At 56.6% G+C, this 25209-nt stretch overlaps 2 protein-coding genes across 4 annotated transcripts in view; both read right to left on the bottom strand.

The window, feature by feature from the left end:
- Positions 1–14699, bottom strand: part of PRR12 (proline rich 12) — a 36334-nt gene extending 21635 nt beyond the window's left edge. Inside the window, exons 1-6 of the mRNA XM_030821057.1 lie at positions 14144–14699; positions 12441–12553; positions 11266–11427; positions 7868–11184; positions 5957–6623; positions 3763–4196 (exon numbers count right to left, since the gene is read on the bottom strand). Of these exons, the coding sequence (XP_030676917.1) occupies positions 3763–4196; positions 5957–6623; positions 7868–11184; positions 11266–11427; positions 12441–12553; positions 14144–14229 (4779 nt within the window). The 5' untranslated portion in view covers positions 14230–14699. The remainder of the gene's footprint in view (positions 1–3762; positions 4197–5956; positions 6624–7867; positions 11185–11265; positions 11428–12440; positions 12554–14143) is intronic.
- A 190-nt stretch (positions 14700–14889) lies between these two features.
- PRRG2 (proline rich and Gla domain 2) lies at positions 14890–25177 on the bottom strand. Of its 3 annotated transcripts, none has more exons than XM_030821891.1 (7): positions 24360–24525; positions 22092–22189; positions 21679–22021; positions 21454–21493; positions 17298–17433; positions 15874–16026; positions 14890–15528 (listed from the first exon to the last, which is right to left on the bottom strand). In XM_030821891.1, the coding sequence occupies exons 3-7, from the start codon at positions 21868–21870 to the stop codon at positions 15510–15512; spliced, it is 540 nt and encodes a 179-aa protein (XP_030677751.1). In that variant the 5' UTR covers positions 21871–22021; positions 22092–22189; positions 24360–24525; the 3' UTR covers positions 14890–15509. The 3 variants fall into 3 exon arrangements, with proteins under 3 accessions (XP_030677751.1, XP_030677749.1, XP_030677750.1); XM_030821889.1 differs by having other exon boundaries at positions 21679–21854; XM_030821890.1 differs by lacking the exon at positions 24360–24525 and adding an exon at positions 25136–25177 and having other exon boundaries at positions 14916–15528; positions 21679–21854.
- Between the last annotated feature and the right edge of the window lie 32 nt (positions 25178–25209).

Below are 25209 nucleotides of genomic sequence, written 5' to 3'. Positions count from 1 at the left end.
CCCAGCTACTCGGGAGGCTGAGGCAGGAGAATCGCTTGAACCCGGGAGGTGGAGGTTGCGGTGAGCCGAGATCGCATCACTGCACTCCAGCCTGGGCAACAAGAGCGAAACACTATCTCAAAAAAAAAAAAAAAAAAAAAAAAGGAATACAGATTCCTAGGGCCAGCAGGGCTGGGTGTGGATCCCAAGCTACAAAAGCCTGGGAAGGCTACTTTATCTCTCTGTGCCTTGGTTTCTTTCCCTATGAAATCAGGATAATCGGCCAGGCACAGTGGCTCATTCCTGTAATCCCAGCACTTTGGGAGGCTGCGGTGGGCGGATCACCCGAGGTCAGGAGTTTGAGACCAGCCTGGCCAACATGGGGAAACCCCATCTCTACTAAAAATACAAAAATTAGCCAACCATGATGGGGTCCTCTGTAGTCCCAGCTACTCGAGAGGCTGACTTGTAAGAATTGCTTGAACCAGGGAGGTGGAAGTTGCAGTGAGCCGAGATCACATCACTGCATTCCAGCCTGGACAACAGAGGGAGACCCTGTCTTAGAAAAAACGGGCATAGTAATCCCCAGTCGGAAGGACTTTTTACCTGTGTGAGCCTCAGTTTCCATCCCTGTAAAACGCTACTAGTAGTCTCTATAATTAAGTTTATTTTTATATAAAAAGATAAAACTTGGAGATGGATGGTGGTGACGGTCATTTAACAATGTCAATATTCTTTTTTTCTTTAGTTTTTTGAGACAGAGTTTCGCTCTTGTAGCCCAGGCTGGAGTGCAGTGGCGTGATCTTGGCTCTCTGCAACTTTCGCCTCCCAGATTCAAGCGATTCTCCTGCCTCAGCCTCCCAAGTAGCTGGGACTACAGATGCCCGCCACCACGCCCGGCTAATTATTGTATTTTTAGTAGAGATGGGGTTTCATCATGTTGGCCAGGCTGGTCTCGAACTCCTGACCTCAGGTGATTTGCCCGCCTTGGCCTCCCAAAGTGCTGCAATTACAGGCGTGAGGTGGTGCTGCCTACGATGTCAATATCCTTTTTTTTTTTCTTTTTTTTTCGAGACAGTCTCGCTCCCTTGTTTGTGGTAGATGTGAGGTCTTGCTGTTTGCCTAGCTGGTCTCAAACTCCTGGCTTCAAGTGATCCTCTCACCTCAGTGTCTCAAAGTTCTGGGATCACAGGCATGAGCCACCACTCCCGGCCTGCTCTATTATTTACTTTTCCCACAATGAAATAGATTGAAATAACATAGGAAAAAATACATTTGAGTTTGCCTCAAAAAACACACTTAAGAAGAAAGCGTAAGGCTGGGCGCAGTGGCTCATGCCTGTAATCCCAGCATTTTGGGAGGCCGAGACGGGTGGATCACAAGGTAAGGAGTTCAAGAGCAGCCTGGCCAAGATGCTGAAACCCCTTCTCTACTAAAAATACAACAATTAGCCAGGTGTGGTGGCACTTGCCGGTATTCCCAGCTACTCAGGAGGCTGAGGCAGGAGAATCGCTTGAACCCGGGCAGCAGAGGTTGCAGTAAGCCGAGATTGCGTCACTGCACTCCAGCCTGGGTGACAGAACAAGACTCCGTCTCAAAAAAAAAGGCTGGGCGCAGTGGCTCGCGCCTGTAATCCCAGCACTTTGGGAGGCCGAGACGAGCAGATCATGAGGTCGGGAGATCGAGATCATCCTAACGCGGTGAAAACCCCGTCTCTACTAAAAAAAAAATACAAAAGAAATTAGCTGGGCGCGGTATTGGCGCGGGAGAATGGCGTGAACCTGGGAGGCGGAGCTTGCCGTGAGCCGAGATCGCACCACTGCACTCCAGCCTGGGCGACTGAGCAAGACTCCATCTCAAAAAAAAAAAAAAAAAAAAGGGAAAAGAAAAAAGTGTAATAATAGTTATTATCCTTATAATTAATTCTTCCCACAATTTCTCCATGTTACATCCAAGATTAAATTAAAACAACATCCAGGACTAAATTATTATTATTATTTTTTTTTTCAAGACGAAGTCTTGCTCTGGCGCCAAGGTTGGAATGCAGTGGCACAATCTCAGCTCACTGCAACCTCGCCCCTCCACCCCAGAGTTCAAGTGATCCTCCTTCCTCAGCTTCCCGAGTAGATGGGATCACAGGTGTGCCCCACCATGCCCAGCTAATTTTTTGTATTTTTAGTAAAGACGGGGTTTTGCCATGATGGCCATGCTGGTCTCAAACTCCTGACCTCAAGTGATCCACCTGCCTTGGCCTCCCAAAGTGCTGGGATTACAGGCGTAAGCCACCATGCCCAGCCAAGACTAAATTAAATGTCACACTGTACATGAAAGGCCAAACAGTAATCCTGTATCTTAATCAGTACAATGACAATGATTGACATGGATAACGGCCTTGGCTTCCATGCCATCATCAGGGTGAGAATGGGCTGACCTCCCGAGCACCTGCGCAGATGCATGCCCTGTGCAGAACACTCCATGGGCACCTGGTAACACCTACCCCTGTCAAGTGCCTTGCACATTAATCCTCTGATCCAACTCTATTTGTCCAGCGAACCCAGTACAGTAGAGGCCAGCAAACTTTATTCATGATGAGCCAGAGATATGTTTTGCCACTGAGGGCCAGCTAACTACCCAGCTCTCTGCCATATGGGAAAAACAGCCATAGACAACATGTAAATGAATGGGCATGGTTGTGTGCCAATAAAACTTTATTTGCAAAAACAAGCAGTGGGCTGGATTTGGCCTAGGGGCCATAGTTTTCCAGCTCCTGCGGTAGACAAACTGGAAGCAGTGAACAGGCTGTTGGTCTGCATTTATGTATTTAAGGTAAATATTGAAGATATGGCCAGCCAGGTGCAGTGGCTCACACCTGTAATCCCAGCACTTTGGGAGGCCAAGGCAGGTGGGTCACCTGAGGTCAGGAGTTCGAGACCAGCCTGGCCAACACAGTGAAACCCCGTTTCTACTAAAAACACAAAAATCAGCCAGGTGTGGTGGCGTGTGCCTGTAGTCTCAGATACTTGGGAGGCCAAGTCAAGAGAATCGCTTGAACCTGGGAGGCACAGATTGCAGTGAGCCAAGATTGCACCATTGCACCCCAGCCTGGGCAACTAGAGCGAAATTCCATCTCAAAAAAAAAAAAAAAAAGATATGGCCTGACACACAATAACCATTCCTAAAGAATTCACTTTTTTTGTTTGAGAGAAAAAGTTTCAATATGTTGCCTAGGCTGGTCTCAAACTCCCAAAGTGCTGAGATTACAGGTGTAAGCTGCCGCGTCCGGCCCAATTCATGATTACATTTACGGGTTACATAAGTGTGTATCTGCAGGTAGTCTAGGTCAGTGACACATTTCCACCATTGTGCCACAAATGGCAAAGCAGCCCGCCTCTCTGGCTCGTTCCATTGGACTAGAAGCTCCCTAGGGCCAGAGCCTCATGTGCTGGTACAGTACTGGTCCTGTACCACCCACAGCAGGGTACCTGCATAAACATTAACAAGCGGTTTACCTTATATACAGGTAACGCACGTATAGACACATACGCGTTAACAATCGCTTTACCTTATATACAGGTAATGCATGTACAGACACAAACGCAAATAACACCTCTGAGGCCCGCAGGTCCTCCACACCTCTATCAGCCCCATCGGACTGTGAATTCCAGGGTGGCCCGGCCATGACTGGATCTGCAGGTCTCAACACAAGCCTGTCATCCAGCAGGCACTCAACAAACAGGTGACCAAACCCATCAGGCCCAGTTTCTGGAGAAGTCTGGGACTCACCTTGAGGGAAGGGATGTCCTCGGCACGGATGACGAACTCGTCCCGTTCCCGGAAGATGCCCTCTCCGCCACTCTCGCCGGCCTCCTCGTCCGTCTCCCCACACACGGCCGCCGTCTCCTGCTTTTTGGCCAGATGCAGGGGCCGGGTGTCCGGCAGCTCGGGGTCTTCGGGGGACGGGGCAGCAGGTTCCTCGGGAGGAGCAGCCAGTGGGGCAGCGGCTGGTGGGGGTGGTGGTGGAGGTGAGGGCATGGCTGGTGGAGGTGGCGGCGGCAGCGGTGGTGGCGGTGGTGAGCTGGGCGTGGGGGCCACCAGCGGGGGTGGTGAGGGCAGGGCTGGCTGTGGCGGTGGAGGGGGTGGTGGAGGCTGAGGCTGAGGCTGAGGAGTCGGGGCAGGAGGTGGAGTGGGTGGGGGTTTCTCCTCCAGCAGCGGGGGCTCTGGGGGAGACAGGGACATCAGGCCTGGATGTTATTCATCATTCCTGGCACCTTTTCTCTTGTCCTTTAAACACCGCTTTCTGTACCAAAAGCCCCTGTCTGTAACTACCACTCAGCCCCCAGTGTCCCTTCTACCCTATCGGAGTCTCTCCAGAGACCTACTCTGGCTCCTGTGGCTGCAAAGGAGACCTGTATCCCATCCCTAATCCCCTTCTCAGTCCTGAAATGTCTCTTTGCAGTCTTAAAGCCCTTGTCTGGTTCTTAACTCCTCTTCCTGAATGACCCTCCCAACTCCTAAATCATCACCTCCCTACCTCTACTTCCTCCAAGGCCTCGTCCTCCTCCCTCCAGGACCATCTTTGTCCTTTCCTTGGCCTGCTCACCAGTGTGCAGACTGCTAACCTCTCTCCCCTGTCTGCCAGCTCCCTTCTTCAGGCCTTTTAAGAACCTCATAGGGAGCAGGCATGGTGGCTCACGCCTGTAATCCCAGCACTTTGGGAGGCCGAGGTGAGTGGATCACTTGAGGTCAGGAGTTCGAGACCAGTCTGGCCAACATGGTGAAACCCTGTCTCTACTAAAAATACAAAAATTAGCTGGGCATGGTGGTGCACGCCTGTAGTCCCAGCTACTCGGGAGGCTGAGGCAGGAGAATCACTTGAACCTGGAAGGCAGAGGTTGCGGTGAGCCAAGTTCACACCACTGCACTCCAGCCTGGGTGACAGAGCGAGACTCTGTCTCAAAAAAAAAAAAAAGAACCTCATAGCCTCATAGGGTCTTTTTGTTTTGTTTTTGGGGTTTTTTGTTTAAGACAGGGTCTTGCTCTGTCACCCAGGCTGGAGTACAGTGGCTCGATCATGGCTCACTGCAGCCTCAACCTCCTGGGCTCAAGTGATCCTCCTGTCTCAGCCTCCCAAAGTGTGCTAGGATTACAGGTGTGGTCCACCATGCCCAGCCTGTCATGGTTTTTCTCTTTTATTTTTTTTTTGAACACTACCCTCTAACTCCCTGAAAACTCTCCCGATCCATAAAACTGCTGCTTCTCCATCCTTGTATCCTTGGCCATGACCCCTCCAAGCCCTTCAAAGGCTCTCTCAGCCTGGCTCTTCTCTCCTGCAATGACGCTGGCAGCTTTGGCCCCATCCCTTCTTCTCACCTCCCCACTCCCCATTCCCCACCTTTCTACATCCCCCAAAAGCCCTCTTCATTTCCTAAGACCCCTCTACGCCCTCCTGTAAGCTCCCACCTCTCATTTCCCAATGCCTGTTTCTGCCATTACACCCCTTAAACGGTGTCCAAAACCAGAGCACAACCTAAACCCTTCCTGTGCCCCTAGCCTTCCCTTCTGCCGCCCACCCCCAAGACCATCACCCTCCCCAAGTCCTTCTCTGCCCCTAGACATCTTTCTGTACCTTCACACATGGCTGACTCAGAGCCCTCCTCAGTCCCCACACCTCCCACCATTCAGAACCTGAGTAGCCCCTCTCCTGTCCCTATAACTTATCACCTGCCGTCTCCCTGCATTCTCGTGTCTGCCTTGGGGCCCCTCCTAGTCCACTTAGCACCTCTGGGTGAATTAGAAAAAGATACACCTTCCTCAAAATGCTTGTGTAATCAGGAAAGTCCCTTCATAAACCTGCAAGCTTACACCATCTATATGAATGGTGTCTCTTAAACAGTGCGTAGCCTGCACAACTGTTATCTAGTGACCATAATAACCTTTAAGCTCCACTCTACTCTCAGACCACCTTCCCAGAGCTCACCGGGAGTGCCATTGCTGTTGGCACTGGGGAGCCCCGGAAGCGGGGGTGGCCCTGGAACTGCAGCCGCGGGGGCCAAGGGCGGCCCATCTGGGGTGGAGGTGTCCTTTGGCCCAGCAAGGGGTGGGTCATCGAGGGCAGAGATGGCAGAGGAGATGCTCTCCTGCAGGTCTCGGTTCTTGGCGACAGAGTCTTCCTCATCCGAGGAGAAGGAGGGCAGCGTCTCGAGGTTCCGCTTCAGCTCCTCATCCAGCCGCTTGCAGGGTGAAGGGCAGCCCAGCCCCAGTCCCTCACTCTCCGCAGCCTCCAAGGCACCCCCAAGCCCAAAGGCTCCGGAAGGTGGGGGATGTGGCACAGCAGGGGTGGCAGGGGGCTGGGGCTGCAGGCCTCGGGCTGGCACAGAGGGTGGCACACTCTTGGGAGGGCTGAGCGGAGGCGTCAGGCCCGCCTGGTAGAGTGGTGGGTGGCGCTTGCCTGACTTGAGGAAGTCCAAGAAGGAGGCCATGAAACCCGACTTCATCTCCGGCTGCTTCTCCTCCACCTCCTTGATCTTGGCCTCAATCTTCTCCCGAGTCAGGCTCGAGTCCAGGCTGTTGTGGTCAGTGCCTGATATGGCATCACCCGATGAGGTTCCCAGACCCTCGCCAGCCTTGGGCACAGACAGCTTGATCTAGACATGGGAGTGGCGGGCCGTGAGGGCCCAGTAGTCTGGGCCCCCAGTCCCATCCTCCCTCAGCCCCCAAAAATCCAAATTTACAGGTGCTCAGCCTGTGAATTCATAGAATTCAAACCTGCAGACCCCTTGTCTTAGATTCTAGGAGGACAAGACTGGAGTTCCTCCCTCAGAAGACCAGGAACTTAGACTCACTGAGCTCTTCACTTACAGCCCAGTTCAGGTCTCTAGACCCGTTTCCCATGAGACCCAGGAATGTAGGATCCCTGAATGCCCATCCTTTGGGATACAGAAGCTAAAAGCAAGCAGACCGGGTGAGGTGGCTCGCGCCTGTAATCCCAGCACCTTGGGAGGCTAAGGCTGGCGGATCACTTGAGGTCAGGAGTTTCAAACCAGCATAAGCTCCAACCTCCTGCCTCTCTCCCTAAACCCAGAATTTCCTTTATTTCTTGAGACAGGGTCTCACAGTGGCCCAGGCCACAGTGCAGTGATGCAGTCATAGCTCACTGCAGCCTTGAACTCCTGGGCTCAAGAGATCCTCCCACCTCAGCCTCTTGAGTAGCTAGGACTATAGGTACACGCAGCCACACCTGGCTAAATTTTTGTTTTTAATAGAGACCAGGGTCTCACTACGTTGACCAGGCTAGTCTCGAACATCTGGGTTCAAGAGATCCTCCCACCTCAGTCTCCCAAAGTGCTGGGATTACAGGCATGAACCACTCTGCCCAGCCTAGATTCAGAATTTCAATTCTTAGGTTTCTCTGTCAGTGGGACCCTGAAATTCCTCACGCTAACTTCCTCACAGATTTTAGGAATGTAAACCTTATTATCCTCCTGCCCCAAAAATGTCAAGGTGTGGCCATAAACCCTTCCTTTAAGACTCAAACATCAGGAGGCCGGGTGCAGTGGCTCACGTCTGTAATCCCAGCACTTTGGGAGGCCGAGGGGGGTGGATCACGAGGTCAGGAGATTGAGACCATCCTGACTAATACGGTGAAACCCCGTCTCTACTAAAAATACAAAAAATTAGCCGGGTGTGGTGTTGGGCACCTGTAGTCCCAGCTACTCGGGAGGCTGAGGCAGAATGGTGTGAACCCGGGAGGCGGAGCTTGCAGTGAGCCGAGATCGCGCCGCTGCACTCCAGCCTGGGCGACAGAGCGAGACTCCGTCTCAAAAAAAAAAAAACTCAAACATCGGGCACAGCTACTCCCCTATCCCCTACAATACCCCATCCCCCTCACCTTAAGTGGCTTCAGGGGCTCCAACCGCGTGCCCCCTGCCTCCTCAGCCTTTCGACCCCGGCCTCGGCCCCGGCCCCGGGGTTTCTTGGCGCCATCAGTGGGCGTGGAGGCCGAGGCGGGCCCCGCAGTGGTGGGGACCTCCAGCGGGCGGATCCGGGGCCTCCCCCGTGGCCGGGGCGGCCCATCACGCTTCGCCTTCGTGGGCTTGCGGCCACGGCGCCGGGGGCCATCGGGTCCCGGGTTGGGTGGGCAGAAGTCGATGTCCCCCAGTGGCGAGAGGGCCGGGCGGGAGCGGCAGCTGGAGACCAGGTCAGGCAAGCGCCGGGGGTTGAGGCGGATGTCGGCGGGCACATCGGCCTTGTCCTCGTCCGCCTCGAACTCGTACTCCTGGGCGTACAGCTTCTTGGGGGTCTGGAAAGGTGGGTCGCGGCGCCGCAGCAGGTGGAAGGAGGACGTCTTGAGCAGCTTCTTTGGCTTGGTAGAGCAGAAGATGGGCGAGGTGAGGCCACCCTTGGGCTCGGAGGCCGGCGCGGGAGGCGGCGGTGGCGGAGGCGGGGGTGGTGGCGCCGCCTGGTGGGGGCCGCTCTGGATCAGGCCCAGCGGCTCGGCGTTGACCGTGGAGGGCAGTTCAGGGGGCTTGTTGGGGTCCAGGCCCAGGCCCGGTGTCTCAGGCCCGGCTCCCGACGCCCGGCCAGGACAGTAGGGCCCATAGGGATCATAGGCAGGGGGGCCAGGGGGTGGCCCAGCGCCCGCCTTGGGGTCCCCCTCGTCCTCGGGTGGCCCGGCCTTGCCGTAGTCGTCCGCGGCCCCTCCACCAAACATCTCTTCCATGGTGGGGAAGAAGCTGCGCTCCTCGTCTTGGAGCAAGGAGTCAGGGAAGCAGATGGAGGTGAGCGGCACGAAACGCGGCGCCTTGGTGCCTTGCGGGCTGGGGCTGCGGTAGGCGCCTGCGGGATCCTTGCCCTCCGAGTTTGGCGGGCCTACGCCGGTGTCCCCAGGCGCCGGGGGCAGCGGCTCCAGAGCCCCGAGCAATTCCTGCATGGCGCCTGGCGGATCCAGGCTCTCCTCGGGTCGCAGGCGGGGGCTGGGGACCGCGGGCTCCAGGCCATGGCTGCGGAGGTGGGCCTCGAGCTGCAGGGGCATGGGTGGTGGAGGCGGGGGTGGCGGTGGAGGTGGCTGGGGTGCCCCATCGCGGGTGGCTGGCTCAAGGAGGTGAACGCCGGCTTTGGAGGCGCTGGGAGAGGGACTGGGGGCATGGCTGAGGACCGAGGGGAGCAGCTGGGGGGGAGGCGGAGGCAGCACCAGTGGGAGGTCAGGGCCCCCGGCCTCCAGAAGGAGGCCATGGGGAGTGGGCTGGGTGGACTGGGCCGTGGGAGGTGGGGGTGGAGGGCTCTTTTGCAAGAAGGCCCCCAGCTCCTTGGCACCTGCCCCATAGTGGACAACAGAGGTGGCCAGCCCCTCGGGGGTCTCGCCACCCCGCTCTGGCCCTTTCTTCTTCTCCTTCAGCCTCCCCAGGCCCAGCTCCAGTGCCGCGGTGGCACCCTCATCCAGGCTGGCACTGGTGCGGATGACACTCTGCAGGTGGTACCTCTGGGGGTCTTCCTTGGCCAACTCGTAGGGTGTACCCGGCGGTCCCCCAGCCCCGCCACTCCCCCCAAGTCCCTTAGAGGCATCTGCTGCCCCGTCCTCGCCCACCAAGCCGTCCGCCCCTGAGGTCCGAGGAGGGCTGGGCGCCTGCAAGAGGTGCTGGATAAGGAACTCCTCATCCTCTGTGCGCTCCGCTGGAGGCCCACCTGGGCCCGCCAGCAGCTCCGAGCCATCCCCCTTGCCCTTGTAGCCACCTGCTCCAGCTGCATAGCTGCCAGCTCCCGGAGGTGCCAGGAAAGGCGCTGAGGCCAAGACTGAGCTCAGGTATTTGCCAGGGGCTCCTGGAGAGCCAACTCCAGGTGGGCGGCCGGTGGCAGGCGGTGACTGGAGTGGACGAATGATGTGAGATGGGCTGGCCTCACCGCCGCCTCCCAGGGAGCTAGGTCCCCAGCCACCCCCATGGCCTGAGAGCGCTGGGGAATGCCCAGTACTGTAGCTGAGCGAGGGGCTGGCTGTGGGCAGCCCCTGGGAGTGGGCTGCTGGCCCTGGGTATGGCTCGCCCTGCACCCCATACAGCTGCCCCTGCAGCTGGTCCGGGGAGTAGCTCTGACATGTGGCCAGGCCAGGAGGAGGGGGGCCGCTGGGGGGCTGTGGGGGGCCCCCTGAGTAGCTGGGGGCTTTGCTCAAGTCCTGTGCCTGCCCCCCTCCAAACCCTTGCCCGTAGGCCTGGGGTCCCAGAAGCCCTTGAGGCTGACCAGGGGAATAAGCCTGGCCCCCTGCCCCTCCAGCCCCAGAGGCCTTCCCAGTGGCATAGGCAGCTGCTGGCCCACCCAGGCTCTGACATTTGGGGGTGGCGGTCGAACGGGGTGGGGGGGGCCTGGTGGCACCCCCGGCAGCTGCTCCATAACCACCTTTGCCCGTCTTGTACCCAGGCGACTGAATGATAGGGCGGTAACCTCCGCCACCACCCCCAGCCCCACCGCCCCCTGCTGCCTCAGGGCCTGTGGCCCGGCCAGATGCCCCCGCCGTGGCTCCGCTGGGACCAGCCTTGCTAGGCTCCCCAGCACCCGGGGAGGGCTCCCCACCACCCAGGGGGCTGCAAGCCAGGTTGGCCCGGTGGCCCATGGAGGGGTAGCTGCCTCCACAGCTCAGGTAGTGCTGGAGGGCATGGGCTGGTGGCGGGGGTGGTGGGGGCTGGGCACTGGCTGGCCGCTGGTAGTGCTTGATGACCGTGTCCTGGCGGGGCAGGGCCCGCTCAGGCGGCGGTGGGCCCGGGGCAGCACCCGAGAAGTTATAGAGCTGTGGGGAGGACTGCTCGGCAGCGGCAGCGGCAGCGGAAGAGGAAGCCAGCAGGTTGAACTGAGTTGGGAGGTGGCGAGGAGGTGGTGGTGGGTCTGGGGGACCAGGGCGGTAAGGGGGGGTCTGGGCTGGACCAAGACCAGCTGGCCCCAAGACACCACCCCCTGCCAGGCGCTCGAAGCCCAGTGAAGAGGGCACCGTGGGTGCCTGCGAGGGCTTCAGGTGCAGCACGTCATGAGGGGACAGGAGCCCGTTAGCTGGAGGGCTGAATGGGGGGTCCTGGAGGCTGAGGGACGAGGGCACTGGGAAGGGGCGGCTGCCGAAGGAAGCCGGGTGTTGGTAAGCCGACAGGGCAGAGGAGGACGGAAAGGTGCTGGAACCCGGCAGGGCGCCCGAGATGAAGAGCTCCGTGGGGCCTGGCGTGTGCATGGCTGGAGATGAGGAAGACCTCGGGTCAGAGAGGACAGTAAGCCAGTCCCACCCTGGCCCTGCAGGGCCGGCGCTGGGCTTACCTGTTTGCCAGGAAGGACTGCGGAACTGGGAGAGGAGAGAGGAGGCAGAGGGGCCAGGCTGGGGGCCCCGGGATTCCAGGGCCGAGATGAGGTTCATGACGGAGGCGTCGGGCCCTGCTGAGCCCGCGTGGTGGAGGCCAGTGTCGAAGAGTCCGGAGAGGCCTGGCCGGGGACAGGGGGTATAGTCAGCCAGGTGGGGGTGGGTAGGATACGGTCAAGAGAGAAAGGCAAGAGGCCAAAAGCAGGTTGGATCAGGAAAAGAAGGGGATTGGAGAGAAAAGGGCAAATTCAAAAAGAAGATGGACAGAACCAAGCTAATGAGACACGAATGAGCGGAGGGAAGGGGGAAAGGTGAGACAGTAAAGCAAGACAAGGGGCAATCCAGTCATAAGGACAGGGGCCCAGGTAGGAAATGGTAGAAGAAAGCGTAGAAAAATCTAGAAGCGAAAGAGCCGGGGCAAAAGAATAGAGTCTTCAGTAAGGCCGGGAGGGAGACCAAATTTGGATATTTCCAGCAAGGAAGAGGAAAGAATGGTACGGTGAAGTCTAAGAAAGACCAGAGAACGAGTCAAAAGGGATTGAGCTATGTGGGAAGCTTCAGAAAAAAAGATGGGGAGGGAAAAAGGGAAGGAGCCAATCAGGAGGGTCAAGGGTCAAACTGGACCGCATCATGCCATTACCAGTACCCCTAGGAAGAGGGAACCAATCAGAAACCTTGGAGGCAAAGGCAAGGGGGGTAGAATAAGGCAATGGGGCAAAATAAAATAAAAGGGGGCGGGCCAGAGAATTAGAGCCAATCAGGAAGAAAGGGAATCAGGAAGAAAGAATTCAGAGTTCCAAAGAGCCAAAAGAATAGGGCAAACCCAGAGGGAAAGAATTGGGGTGGGCTGGAGAGAGGCGGAAAAGCCTGGAAGAGAAGGTGGGATTTGGGGGCTGGTGGTACAGGGCCAATTGGAGCGAAAGGGGCGGGGCGAGGCAGGGGCGGACGAATCCGGCGAGAAATGAAGCTGGGACCAGCAGCCTCAAAGGCAACCAATCGGAGGAGACACAGCAAGGGGCGGGCCACGGCACAGGCCACGGCCAATTAGGAGGGGCGGAACTTTCAACAGCCAATCAGCTGCATCGGGAGGGGGGGAGGAGGGCCAGCCCAAAGCGGGGCGGGATGGGGGCCGTACCTGCCGGGTGGTGGTTGGTGGCATAGCTTTGCAGTGGGTGGGGGGCCGCGTAGGCCTGGCGGTGTAAGATGTCCGTCTCGGGGTGCGAGGTCCTGGAGCTGCCATAAACCAAGCTGGGGGGAAAGGGGAGACGTCAGGGGGTTCTTCCAAGCTGCCTTCTGAGAAGGAAGCTCAGGAAACCCCCCGGGGAGTTGGGGGGACCCTTCCAGCTGACGGGGGTTGGGGGTGTTAAGCTAAGGAACCGTAGGCCCTAAAGGGGAGAACACAAGGGAATCGGGGTGCCCAACTAAAGAGCCACAGAAATGGCCCCCACTCTAGAGCCCGAATAGAGAGCCCGGATAGTCTCACGTTTACAAACAGGCATGCTCAGAGACGAGACTAACACACAGAAGAGGGTCCAAGGCAGAGGAAGCGTCTTGAGTTGCAAATGAGAGCCCTCCCCCGTCGACCCCACCAACCCCCCCAGCCCCCGTCCCGGCGACACAGGCCATGGGGCCAACGCCAGAGGTCCACATGGACGCCTCCTCTTCCGTAGACACACGGGAACACATAGGCCCTGAACTTCATGGGGTGGTGCAAAACAAGTTGGGAGCGGGAGGCAGATCGGTTCCCAAGCGGCAACGGTTTGGGGGGCGGAGAGAAGAGGGAATAAGATCCGGGGAAAGTACCAGGTACAAGTGTGAACAAGAACACCGACCATCCCCGGGGGTTGAGGTTCAAATGCATGGGCCCGTGCAATGCCAGGTATGTGTGCAAACGGGTATTCAACTCACCCGTGGGGAAGAAAAGATATAGACGGAGGAATCCCACACGGAAAATCCTGACACACTTGGGGTTATGCCCTGCTGGGAAATCCAGGTGTGTTGGGGGGGGAGGTGCTCGGGGATAGGTGAAGTGTGAGGGCAGGTGAAGGTGAAGGCAGGATAGGTGAAGAAGCAGCAGGAAAGGGGCAGATTCACAGGTGAACACGCTGCCAGCCACGCACGCACAGGGCCCACGCTCAGACACACAAACACACACCCGGGAAACATCCGACTCTTCCCATGCAACGGCCCCAGTCCGTGGCCAGACTCAAGAGGGCAAACGCTCCACTCCTTGCGATCAACTAGGATTCTCTGCCTTTGGGGGTGGGGGCATTAAAGGGGGCGTGTCCCAGATGCCGGACCCCCCCACTACACACACAGAACCCCAGCTTAGGAAGGGGGCGGGGCCCCGTGCCCACTCTGCGCGCGGAATTCTTGGGGGGGCGCCTAGTGGCGCGGCCTCGCACAGTCCCGGAACAATAGGACCTGAGAGGGGGTTCGCGCCCCCCAATCTGCGTTCTAATTCTTCTCTTCTTCCCACCTTTGCAAGAGCAGTGCCTGGGGCGCGGGGGGAGGGGTCACCAAGCCGGGAATCCAAGGATGGGGGGAAGTCCAGGCCTTGCTTCGCCAGTCCCTCCCACCTTCCCAAGGCCTTCCCGTCCGAAATTGTTTTGCACCCCCATTTTCCCGCTGCAATTCTCCCTTTGCATGCCGGAGCTGGCTTTGGCGGAGTTTGCAATTTGCAAACTGGGGCGGCGGCGTTGTTACAAACCGAGGAAGGCCGCTCCCTTGCAAGCCGGAGGGGAGTTTGCGATGCACGCGTCGCCGGGCGGGCCCGGCCCGGCCCGGCTGGGCTCCCACCCCTTGGCCCCCTTCTCCAGGCCACCCTCAGCTCCTTACCTAGCTTTCGCTGACCTCTCGTAACTCCATCCCGCCCCGGCGCCGAGCGGGTCCCCGAAGCCGGCGCTGGGGTAGTTCCTGTCCATGAATTGGCCGCGGTGGAAATTGGGGGGAGGGGGAGGGGGAGGGAGGGAGGGAGGGGGCGCGCGCGCGCTCTCCTCCGCCGCCGCTCCCTCCGCTGCTGCTTTTTTTTGCCCCCTTTTCTCTCTCTCTTTTTTTCTTTGCAGCCGCCGAAGGCCCGGGAAGGCCCCGGGCGGGGGAGGGAGGGGGCAGGGGCGGAGGGGCGGGCAAGGGAGGGGGTGCAGTCGCTGAGCCAAGGAAGGGGGAAGGGGGGTTCCCCCTAGAGGAGGGAAGGGGGGGAGGAGGGACCCCGCTGTCTCCGCCTTTGCCCCGGCGCTTGCGAGAGAAAAGGGGGGGCGCGCGCGCGGGAGGGGGCGTCCCGGGCGGCCCCGGGGTGGGTGCAGGCGCTGGGTGCTCGCTCTCTCGCCGCCGCCGCCGCCGCCTCCTCCTCCTCTGCGCTCACGGTGCAGCCATCTTTGCACAAGGCGGCTGGGGGAGGGGGGAGGGGAAGGGGGGGCGGGCGGCGGGGTGTCTGGCTGCGCTCCGCTTCCTCCCACAATCCCGTGCAAATGCAAAAAAAAAAAAAAAAAAAAAAAAAAGGGAGAGTGAGAGAGAGACTGAGCGCAAGCAGGGCCTGGGGGTGTAGGGCGCGTTTGCACAGAAAACCAGTTCCGATGCGCCCGGGATCGCGGTTCATTTCATTATTATTATTTTTTTTTGCATTATTTCTGCTTTTTTGGTCTCCTTTCCGAAGGGTTTTTATTTAGGGGAACAGCTCAACTCCAGCTCCCTGGGTGCAATGCGAGCCTGCCCGCACCGAGCACGCTTGCAAATATGCCCCCCGCCCTTTCCCTGGGTTACGAAGTGCCCCTGTACCGCACGGGGAGTGCACGAAGACACGCGTGTGCACAGGCGGGGCTCTGCGTGTGCGTACCCTGTGGCACTGGAGGGGGCTGTCAGGTCATATCTGCCCATACACAAGATGGCACAGCCGGGGCTGGGCTCCTGGGTCCGAATTTCCCCGCGCGTCTGCCCACCACGGGGGCAGAATTGACCAGTGCCCTCACGGTCAGGAGAGTGTGGGGGCCCGCGAGGGGCCAGGACACGGGAACACGTTGCCGAGAACATGTGTATATCCATACGCGGCGGAAACGCGTGTGCCAGGGCAGGCCTCGGGCCGGATGATCCCTACTCCCACCATCCCCCCCTCCAAGTCCAGATTCGGCGTCTACGAGGCCTAGGGGCTTCCGGAATCCGGTATGCATCAGGGGCACGGTTCGGAGAGCCGGGTCTCGAAAGCAGCTCTTCAGTAAGGCCTCCTGAGGCTGCAAGAGGAAAGGCACACTAGGGAGTCAAAGATCTGGCTGTTTTTCTCCCCCACCTCAACCAGGACCACTCCGACCGCCCTTGGCTTCTCAGCCAATCCAGGACCCTCTGGGCACAGGCCCCACCCTCCTATACGGCTCCACACATACAACGCTGGGCCACGCCCCTAGACCATTGCATGGGGCCCCGCCTCTAGACCATTGCATGGGGCCCCGCCCCCGCACTCCAAGCCCCGCCCTAGGTAAGAAGGCCCAAATTCCAAGTCCCGCCCCTGAGCCCAGGTTACTCCTCCAACGTGCCCACCCCTCTGCGCCCCGCCCCCGGGCAGAAGCCACGCCCCATACCTGGCGTAGGGGGGTGGAGGTGCGTCGTGTACCCCAGAGGCTGCCAGCGCCTGCTCATAGGTGGGGAGGCCTGGGGGTGGGGGTGGGGGTGGAGGCAGGGGCGTCGGTGGGACCAGAGGGCTCAAAGGACTCAGAGGGCTTATGAACCCGGCCCTGGGGACAGCAAAGGTACGGTTAGCGGAGGCAACTTACAGGATACCTAGACTAGGGAGGAAGAGAGGGGATCTAGGAGACGGAAACTCAGGGTGACACTGGGACAGAGCTGGAAGAGAGGTGGACTTCAGAATAGGAGGGTCACCTTCAGCCTAGCCTTACACACAGAAAAGCGCCTCAAATGACAGGCAGCTGCACACAGACAGGCAGACACAGAAATCAGCAACCACAGAGACACACTCTTATTCAGACACACTCATGTGCACCAGATACAGGCAGAGCAATAGAGAAAAAGACAGCCCTGCCGGGTGCATGGCGCACACCTGTAGCTCTAGTTCCTCAGGAGGCTGAGGTGGGAGGATTTCTTGAGTCTAGGAAATTGAGGCTGCAGTGAGCTGCGAACAGGCCACTGCACTCCAGCCCGGGCAACAGAGTGAGACTTTGTCTTTTTTTAAAAAAAAAAAAAAAAAAAAAAAGGGGCCAGGCGTGGTGGCTCACACCTGTAATCCCAGCACTTTGGGAGGCCAAGGTGGGCAGATCACCTGAGGTCAGGAGTTCGAAACCAGCCTGACCAACATGGAGAAACCCATCTCTACTAAAAATACAAAATTAGCCGGGCGTGGTGGAGTGCGCCTATAATCCCAGCTACTCTGGAGGCTGAGGCAGGAGAATCACTTGAACCCGGGAGGCAGAGGTTGCAGTGAGCCAAGATCATGCCATTGCACTCCAGCCTGGGCAATGAGAGTGAAACTCCGTCTCAAAAATAAAAAAAAAAGACAGCCCTGCAGAGAGGCAGGCCAACACACACCAAACAGACAGAACTCAGCCCATCCATATAGACAGAAACACAACATAGATGCACTCCTCACCAATTTCCCACACCCACTCAGGTGCTGCACCTGTCACCACTGAAACTGACATACCGCAGACACCCAGACACCACAGGCTGCACCGTCGCAGCCTCACCAGATACAGTATCCAGAGTGGTAATCCCACGGATACTGGTAATCCCAGTACCGCAAAGAGAGGCTGGCAGCAAAAGTGGTCAGAGCTACTGCGGGCCAGGTACTGAGGATCCAGACAGACAAGAGCGACAGACAGACGCCAAAACCAGATACAAGCCAGCTCACAGACTCACTCTCCAAATGACTGTGTCCTTAGGTTTTTATCAGTGCCCGCCTGCCCCCAATCCTTAGCACATCCCTTTAGGTCAATGCTTCCTCCCTCCCCTGCTCTCCACCACCACCCCCTCCTCGCTGAAGCCCCCTTACTCTTGGGGACAGGCCTGCTGGCCTTGGCGACGTCGCCAGCGCAGATACCAAAAGGCTCCCAGGCCGGCCAGGACAATGAGCAGGATGCCACATGTCAGCCCCACAGCCAGGCCTGCCACATCCACTCGTCCACGCCCTGCAGGGAAGCAGGGAAGGGGAGACACTGTCTGGGGGACTGCCACCCACCCCAACGTCAAAATTCCTTCCCACTGAGGGAAGAGAACGGACCCGGAAGCAGGCAGAGCTGGGGTCCCTTCCTAGCCCTGTGACCTCAAGCAATTCACCTCATTCCTTTCTCTGACTCTCCACTGCCGGTTCTGTAAAATGGGAACCATAACCCCTACCCCACTGTAAAAACTTAACGAGATTAGGCTGGATGCAGTGGCTCACGCCTGTAATCCCAGCACTTGGGAGGCCGAGGCACATGGATCACTTGAGGTCAGGAGCTCAAGACCAGCCTGGCCAACATGGTGAAACCCTGTCTCTACTAAAAATACAAAAAAATTAGCCAGGCATAGTGGTATGTGCCTATAATCCCAGTTACCTGGGAGGCTGACACAGGAGAATTGCTTGAACCCAGGAAGCTGATGTTTTAGTGAGTTGAGGTTGCACTATTGCACTCCAGCCTGGGCAACAAGAGCGAAACTCTGTCTCAAAAAAAAAGAAAAAAAAAAAAAGGCCGGGCACGGTGGCTCACACTTGTAATCCCAGCACTTTGGGAGGCCGAGGCGAGCGGATCACGAGGTCAGGAGATCGAGACCACGGTGAAACCCCGTCTCTACTAAAAATACAAAAAATTAGCCGGGCGTGGTGGCGGGCGCCTGTAGTCCCAGCTACTCGGAGAGGCTGAGGCAGGAGAATGGCGTGAACCCAGCAGGCGGAGCTTGCAGTGAGCCGAGATCGCGCCACTGCACTCCAGCCTGGGCGAGACTCCGTCTCAAAAAAAAAAAAAAAAAATTAACCAGGCTTGGTGGTGCTTGCCTGTGGTCCCAGCTACTCGAAGGATGAGGCAGGAGGATCACTTGAGCCAGGGAGATTGTGGCATTGCCCTCCAGCCTGGATGACAGAGAGAGACTCTGTCCCCTTCAAAAAAAAAAAAAAAAAAAAAGGATGTCATATGTACTACTTGGAATACGCTTTTAAAATTATTCATTGTAGCTAGGCACAGTGGCTCACACCTGTAATTTCAGAACTTTGGGAGGCTAAGGAAGGAAGATCACTTGAGCCCAGCCTGGGCAAGAGGGAAAAAAAATTCTTTTTTTTTTTTTTTTGAGACAGGGTCTGACTGCATGGAGTGCAGTGGCGCAATTGCAGCTCACTGCCACTTGGCCTCCAGGGCTCAGGTGATCCTCCCACCTCTGCCTCCTGAGTAGCTGGGACCACAAATGTGTGCCACCATGCCTGGCTAATTTTTGTGTTTTTGTAATTTTTTGTATTTTTTGCCCAGGTTGGTCTCAAACTCCTAGGCTCAAGCAATCCACCAATCTCTACCTCCGAAAGTTCTGGGATTACAGGCATGAGCCACCACTGAGCCTGGGGAAAAAATGTTGTTTTTTTTGTTTTGTTCTGTTTTGAGACGGAGTCTTGCTCTGTTGCCAGGCTGGCGTGCAGTGGCGCAATCTCGGCTCACTGCAACCTCTGCCTCCCAGGTTAAAGCGATTCTCCTGCCTCAGCCTCCCAAGTAGCTGGGACTACAGGTGTGCGCCACCACATCCAGCTAATTTTTATATTTTTAGTAGAGATGGGGTTTCACTACATTGGCCAGGATGGTCTCGATCTCTTGACCTCGTGATCTGCCCACCTTGGCCTCCCAAAGTGCTGGGATTACAGGCATGAGCCACCTCACCCGGCTGGAAAAAAATGTTTTTAATAGCTGGGTGTGGTGCTACAGGTACCTGTAGTCCCAGCTACTTGGGAGGCTGAGGAAGAAGGGTCACTTGACCCAAGGAGGTCAAGGCTACAGTGAGCCAGGATCACTCCACTATACTCCAGCCTAGGGTGACTGGACCCTGTCTCTAAAAGAAAAAAAAAAAATGGCCGGGCTTGGTGGCTCACACTTGTAATCCCAGCACTTTGGAGGCCAAGGCAGGAGGATCACTGGAGCCTAGGAGGTCGAGAGCAGCATAGACAACACACTGAGCACAGTGAGACCCCCATCTCTACAAAAAAAATGTTTTTAAGTATCTGGGCGTGGTGGTGCATGCCTGTAATCGCAGCTACTCAGGAGGCTTAGGTGGGAGGATCACTTGAGCCTAGGAGGTCGAGGCTGCAGTGAGTCGTGATTGTGCCACTGCACTCCAGCCTGGGCGACAAAGTGACCCTATTTCTTTTTTTTTGGAGACACTCTGTTGCCCAGGCTGGAGCACAGTGGTGTGATCTCGGCTCACGGCAACCTCTGCTTCCCAGGTTCAAGCGATTCTCCTGCCTCAGGCTCCCAAATAGCTGGGATTATAGGCGCGCGCTACCATGCCCGGTTAATTTTTGTATTTTTAGTAGAGATGGGGTTTCACCACGTTGGCCAGGCTGATCTCTAACTCCTGACCTCAGGTGATCCGCCTGCCTTGGCCTCCCAAAGTGCTGAGATTACAGGCATGAGCCACCACATCTGACCGCAGTAAACCCCCAGACTTTTGAGCCCCTTTAGCAAAAGGCACAAGTGCAGCTTCAGAAGGCAGGTCCTCCTGATTTGGGCACCTTCAGGTAGATTCAAGGAGCCTCTAGGCCTGTCAGGAAAGAGTTACCTCCCCTAGCAACCAGGCTCCAATGTGAGACTCCAGCCCAGACCTAGGGCCTGTTGCTAAGGTGCATCTACCCCTAGCAACCGGGCCACAAGGGGGTGGGGCATCGGGGGCCCGGAGGGGGATCCTCCAGTGGGCAGAAGGCCTTGGGTCCTGGAGCCTGGCTAGGTGTGGTTGCTAGGGAGAAGGCCTCCTTAGCAACCAGGCAGCTGCTGGGATAGGGCTGTGGGGGAGGGGAAATCAGCCAGGTACTGCTTCAGGCTTCCTCTGGTCTGGCCTGGCCAGGCCCCGTTGCTAAGGAGCAGCCCCCCTTAGCAACAAGGCTGGCAACAAGATGGGGCCTTGAAACTCAGAAGAGGGGTTGTTGGGGGCAAAACGGGCAGGTGAGGATGGGCAGGCTTCCTCCCTTGGTCGTGTTACTAGAGGGCTGTGTCCCCAGCAATCAAGCTGCCGAAGGGGCTGGTCTTTCCACTTACTCTGGACACCAGGGAAGGGTTCAGGTTGGCCTGCCCCTCTGAGCCTAAGGCCTGACGGGCCCCACAGCTCTAACCTTTCCCTCCACTGATACTTTTCCCTTCCTAGGGACACAGGACCTGCATCCAATAAGATGTGGTGGGGCCTGGCACCTATAGTCTCAGCAGTTTGGGACACTGAAGCAGAAGGATTGCTTGAGGCCAGGCATTCAAGACCAGCCTGGGCCACATAGCGAGACCCCGTCTGTACAAAAACTACAAAAATTACCATGGTAGTGCGTTCCTGGAGTCCCAATTACTCAGGAGGCTGATGTGGGAAGATCGCTTGAGCCTGGGAGGTTGAGGCTGCAGTGAGCCAAGATTGTATCACAGCACTCCAGCCTGGGTGACAGAGTGAGACCCTGCCTCAAAAATAAATAATTAAAGGCCAGGCGCGGTGGCTCACGCCTGTAATCCCAGCACTTTGGGAGGCCGAGGAGGGTGGATCATGAGGTCAGGAGATCAACACCATCCTGGCTAACACAGTGAAACCCTGTCTCTACTAAAAATACAAAAAATTAGCTGGGCGTGGTGGCGGGCGCCTGTAGTCCCAGCTACTAGGGAGGCTGTGGCAGGAGACTAGCGTGAACCCAGGAGGCGGAGCTTGCAGTGAGCCGAGATCGCACCATTGCACTCCAGCCTGGGCAACAGAGCGAGACTGTCTGAAAAAAAATAAAAAGCAAAAATAAATATTTAAAAATAAAATAATAATAAGGTGTGGGGGGCTCCTCAGGCAAGCTGGGGTCTTAAGGGAGGGAACTCCTTTAGCAGCCAGCTTCAGAGAGCACAGAATTGGGGGGCAGACGATTCTTGTACCTAATTTGGAGGGGAGGACGTTGGTTTGGCCTCCCTGGGAAGGGACTCCCTTAGCTGCACAGAACAAGATGGCTTCAGCCCCTCACTCACCTCCTTTGCCATTGTAGATGTAGCTCTCCCAAAAGCGCTCCTTGACGGGGGAGGAGTGGAAAAGAAGGGGAATTCAGCTGGGAGGTTCACACCCCCAAACTAGCCCATCCTGATTTCTGAGACACCAAGGAGGAGGGAGCTGAAGGCCAGAACCTCCCCCTGCAACCTCCCCACAGGTATAGAGAAGAGACAGGGCCCAAAACTCCAGGGTCTCAAGGCCCTCACCGTGAGGGTGTTGTCCTCAAAACACTCCCTGGCCTCTTCCCAGGAACACCTCTCTTCTCGACACTCCCGTTCCAGGTTCCCTGGTGTGAGCAGCTCCAGGTCCCAGTGGTTGGCTCTTGGAATCCGGTTATGGCTACTCAGGAAGCTCTGGGCCTCTGGGGGACCCAGGAAGACTTCTGGACCCAAAGACATGAGGGACAGAAAAATGGAGGGTCCCTAGGGCTGGAGTCATAGGGGGATGGAAAGCAGTGGGGTCCTGGAGGAAGGAGCAGGGGTTGGGAATCCAGACTCCTGGGTCTGAAGGAGGAAGGGGCTGGGTCCTGGAATCCTGGAAGAGGAGGGACTAGAGACATTCCTGAGTCAGGGGGAGGCCAGCGCCAAGTGTCTGGATACCACTTCCCCCAAACACTCACCTTGGTCTGTCTCCCCACTGGGTGAAGTATCCAGGCAGGTGGTTAATCCCATGTATAGCAGCAGCAGAGAGGGGTGGCCCCTCATATTTTCCAGATGCCTAGAACCAGGTTTGTTACAGCTGACAAGGGCCTTAGTCCCTGGGTAATGAGGCAGTGCCTCTCTGACTGGCCTCTGTGGTCCATGAATGGTAATAATAGCAGACACTTACGCAGCCTGTATTCTGTGCCAGATACTGTTTACCTATATAAACTCATTTTACTTTTTTTTGGTTTTTTTGTTTGTTTTTGTTTTTGTTTTTGTTTTTAGGTGGAGTCTTGCTCTGTCACCCAGGCTGGAGTGCAGTGGTGCTATCTAGGCTCACTGCAAGCTCCGCCTCCTGGGTTCACGCCATTCTCCTCCCTCAGCCTCCCAAGTAGCTGGGACTACAGGCACCCGCCAGTGCGCCCAGCTAATTTTTTTTGTATTTTTAGTAGAGACGGGGTTTCACTGTGTTAGCCAGGATGGTCTCGATCTCCTGACCTCATGATCCACCCGCCTTGGCCTCCCAAAGTGCTGGGATTACAGGAGTGAGCCACTGCGCCCAGCCTACTGTTTTTTTTTTGACATGGAGTCTCGCTCTGTCAGCCAGGCTGGAGTGCAGTGGCACAATCTCAGCTCACTGCAACCTCTGTGTCCTGGGTTCAAGCGATTCTCGTGCCTCAGCCTACCAAGTAGCTGGGATTACAGGCATGTGCCACCACACCTGGCTAATTTTCTTTTTTTTTTGAGACAGAGTCTCGCTCTGTCACCCAGGCTGGAGTGCAGTGGTGCAATCTCTGCTCACTGCACACTCCAACCCCCGGGTTCGTGCCATTCTCCTGCCTCAGCCTCCCGAGTAGCTGGGACTACAGGTGCCCGCCAGCACGCCTGGCTAATTTTTTTGTATTTTTAGTAGAGATGGGGTTTCACTGTGTTAGTCAGGATGGTCTTGATCTCCTGACCTCGTGATCCGCCCGCCTCAGCCTCCCAAAGTGAATTTTCATATTTTTAGCAGAGATGGAGTTTCACCATGTTGGCCAGGCTGGTCTTGAACTCCTGACCTCAAGTGATCCCCCCACCTCAGCCTCCCAAAGTGCTCGTGCTGGGATTACAGGCGTGAATTTTCATATTTTTAGCAGAGATGGAGTTTCACCATGTTGGCCAGGCTGGTCTTGAACTCCTGACCTCAAGTGATCCCCCCACCTCAGCCTCCCAAAGTGCTCGTGCTGGGATTACAGGCGTGAGCCACTGTGCCCGGCCTCAACTCATTTTACTTTTCACAGGAGTCATACAAAAATTAGCTGGGCGTGGTGGTGGGCGCCTGTAATCCCAACTACTTGGGAGGCTGAGCCAGAAGAATCACTTGTACTGGGAGGCAGAGGTTGCAGTGAGCTGAGATTGTGCCACTGCACTCCAGCCTGGGTGACAGAGCGAGATTCCATGTCAAAAACAAAACAAAACTTTTCACAGGAGTCCTTTTTTTTTTTTTTTTTAGATAGAGTCTTACTCTGTCACCCAGGCTGGAGTGCAGTGGCGCTATCTCAGCTCACTGTGACCTCTGCCCCTGGGTTCAAGCGATTCTCCTGACTCAGCCTCCCGGGTAGTTGAGATTACAGGCGTGCACCACCATGCCCGGCTAATTTTTATATTTTTAGCAGAGATGGGGTTTCACCATGTTGGCCAGGCTGGTCTCAAACTCCTGAGCTCAAGTGATCCACCCACCTCGGCCTCCCAAAGTGCTGGGATTACAGGTGTGAGCCACTGCGTCCGACCAGGAGTCCTGTTATTATCCCCAATATAGAGAACAGGAAACTGAGGCACAGAGAGGTAATATAGCTTGCCGAAGGTCACACAGTGTGCAAGTGTGAGAGCCAGGATTTCAGTGAAGGCAGTGTCCGCCAGAGAAGAGAGCAAGGAGCAGGCAGCTTATCTTTTCTTCCCCACTGTGTCTACAGCACCTGACACAGATGCTTATAAACATGTCCACTGGTGATTTGGAGTCTTCCCTTCCTGGTAATTTCCACTTGTGCCTCTTTCTGTGCTCATTGTCACATCCACCCACAGACAACAAAGATTACGAGAGAGGCAGAGGCAGGGGATTAGTTATATTATTGGGTCTAGGGACCTAAGTGGGCAGGGGTCCTGGACTCCTGGACCTAGGAGCCCCAAACTTCTGGGTCTCGGAGGGGCGGGGAGCCAGGATGCCTGGGTCCCCAAGCCAGGCTCTTCCTCCAGGGACATTCACTTACCTGCCCAGAAATGTGAGCACTGCCCCTTCCTCTTTAATCGAGACCTCCTTGGCCAGCTACAGCCAGCTGTGAAGGGGGACAGGGAAGAGGGGAGGGGATAAGGAGGAGGGGCGCCCCACTCCCGGTAACCAGGCCTGATCCCGGTTTCTGGCAGGTGGGCGGAACTTGCCATTACCTGCCCTGGGAGGGACTCAGGTAAGGGACAAAGTATTTAAAGGGACCTTGGGATAAAGGACTTAAAGGCCAGAGCTCCATGAGAAAGCCAAGGTGTCGAATACCATGGGGCACTTGGGGGATTAGATTCGACCCTCCCTCCTCCCTCCCCACCCCTACCCCCTCTGGCTCTCCCCTGGGAGTTCGCCTGTCCGAGCTAGAAAAATTGTCTAGGTCTCTAGGTATCTAGAAACTAGCGGGAACGATATGCCTTAGTCCCTGGGACAGCTGGGCGGTGCCGCAGTAAATCCCTGTTTCCTGAGGGCGACTTGAACGGCTTTGATTTTCAATTTCCCAATGGCTCTGTCTGTAAAATGGGAGCGTAGTTGTCTCTTCTCAATTGTGTTTTAAGATGCAGCAAGAAAAGTGGATGATATGTTTGGGAAAGTGGGCTTCCTAATCTCTAGGAGGAATGATTAGTCCTTAAATTTGGGCTTGGAGAGACTCAAAACCTGGGAATCAAGCAGGAAAAAACGATCTCCCTAGGAAATGCCTAGTACATAGAAAGCGTTCCCCATATTCCCACCAGTTTCAATATCCAGAACTTTCGATTAGCTACTCACGTTTCCGGAGGGAGAAAGAGAAGAGAGGACTTGAGCAAGCTAGGCGGGGCACTTCCGCAACTAGGGGCAGCTCT

Source organism: Nomascus leucogenys, chromosome 10 (genome assembly GCF_006542625.1).
Source record: "Nomascus leucogenys isolate Asia chromosome 10, Asia_NLE_v1, whole genome shotgun sequence".
In the NCBI taxonomy this organism is placed as follows: domain Eukaryota; kingdom Metazoa; phylum Chordata; class Mammalia; order Primates; family Hylobatidae; genus Nomascus; species Nomascus leucogenys.
Note: the sequence above shows the minus strand (reverse complement) of the source record. Positions and strands in the feature narration are given on the sequence as shown.

Coding starts and splice junctions, on each gene's coding strand:
- PRRG2 (XM_030821890.1), bottom strand. CDS start 22,176: ATGAGGGGCCACCCCTCTCTGCTGCTGCTATACATGGGATTAACCACC. Junction 21,494..21,678: donor TTGAGGACAACACCCTCACG/GTGAGGGCCTTG, acceptor TCCCCCGTCAAG/GAGCGCTTTTGGGAGAGCTA. Junction 17,434..21,453: donor CATCTACAATGGCAAAGGAG/GTGAGTGAGGGG, acceptor GCTTCCCTGCAG/GGCGTGGACGAGTGGATGTG.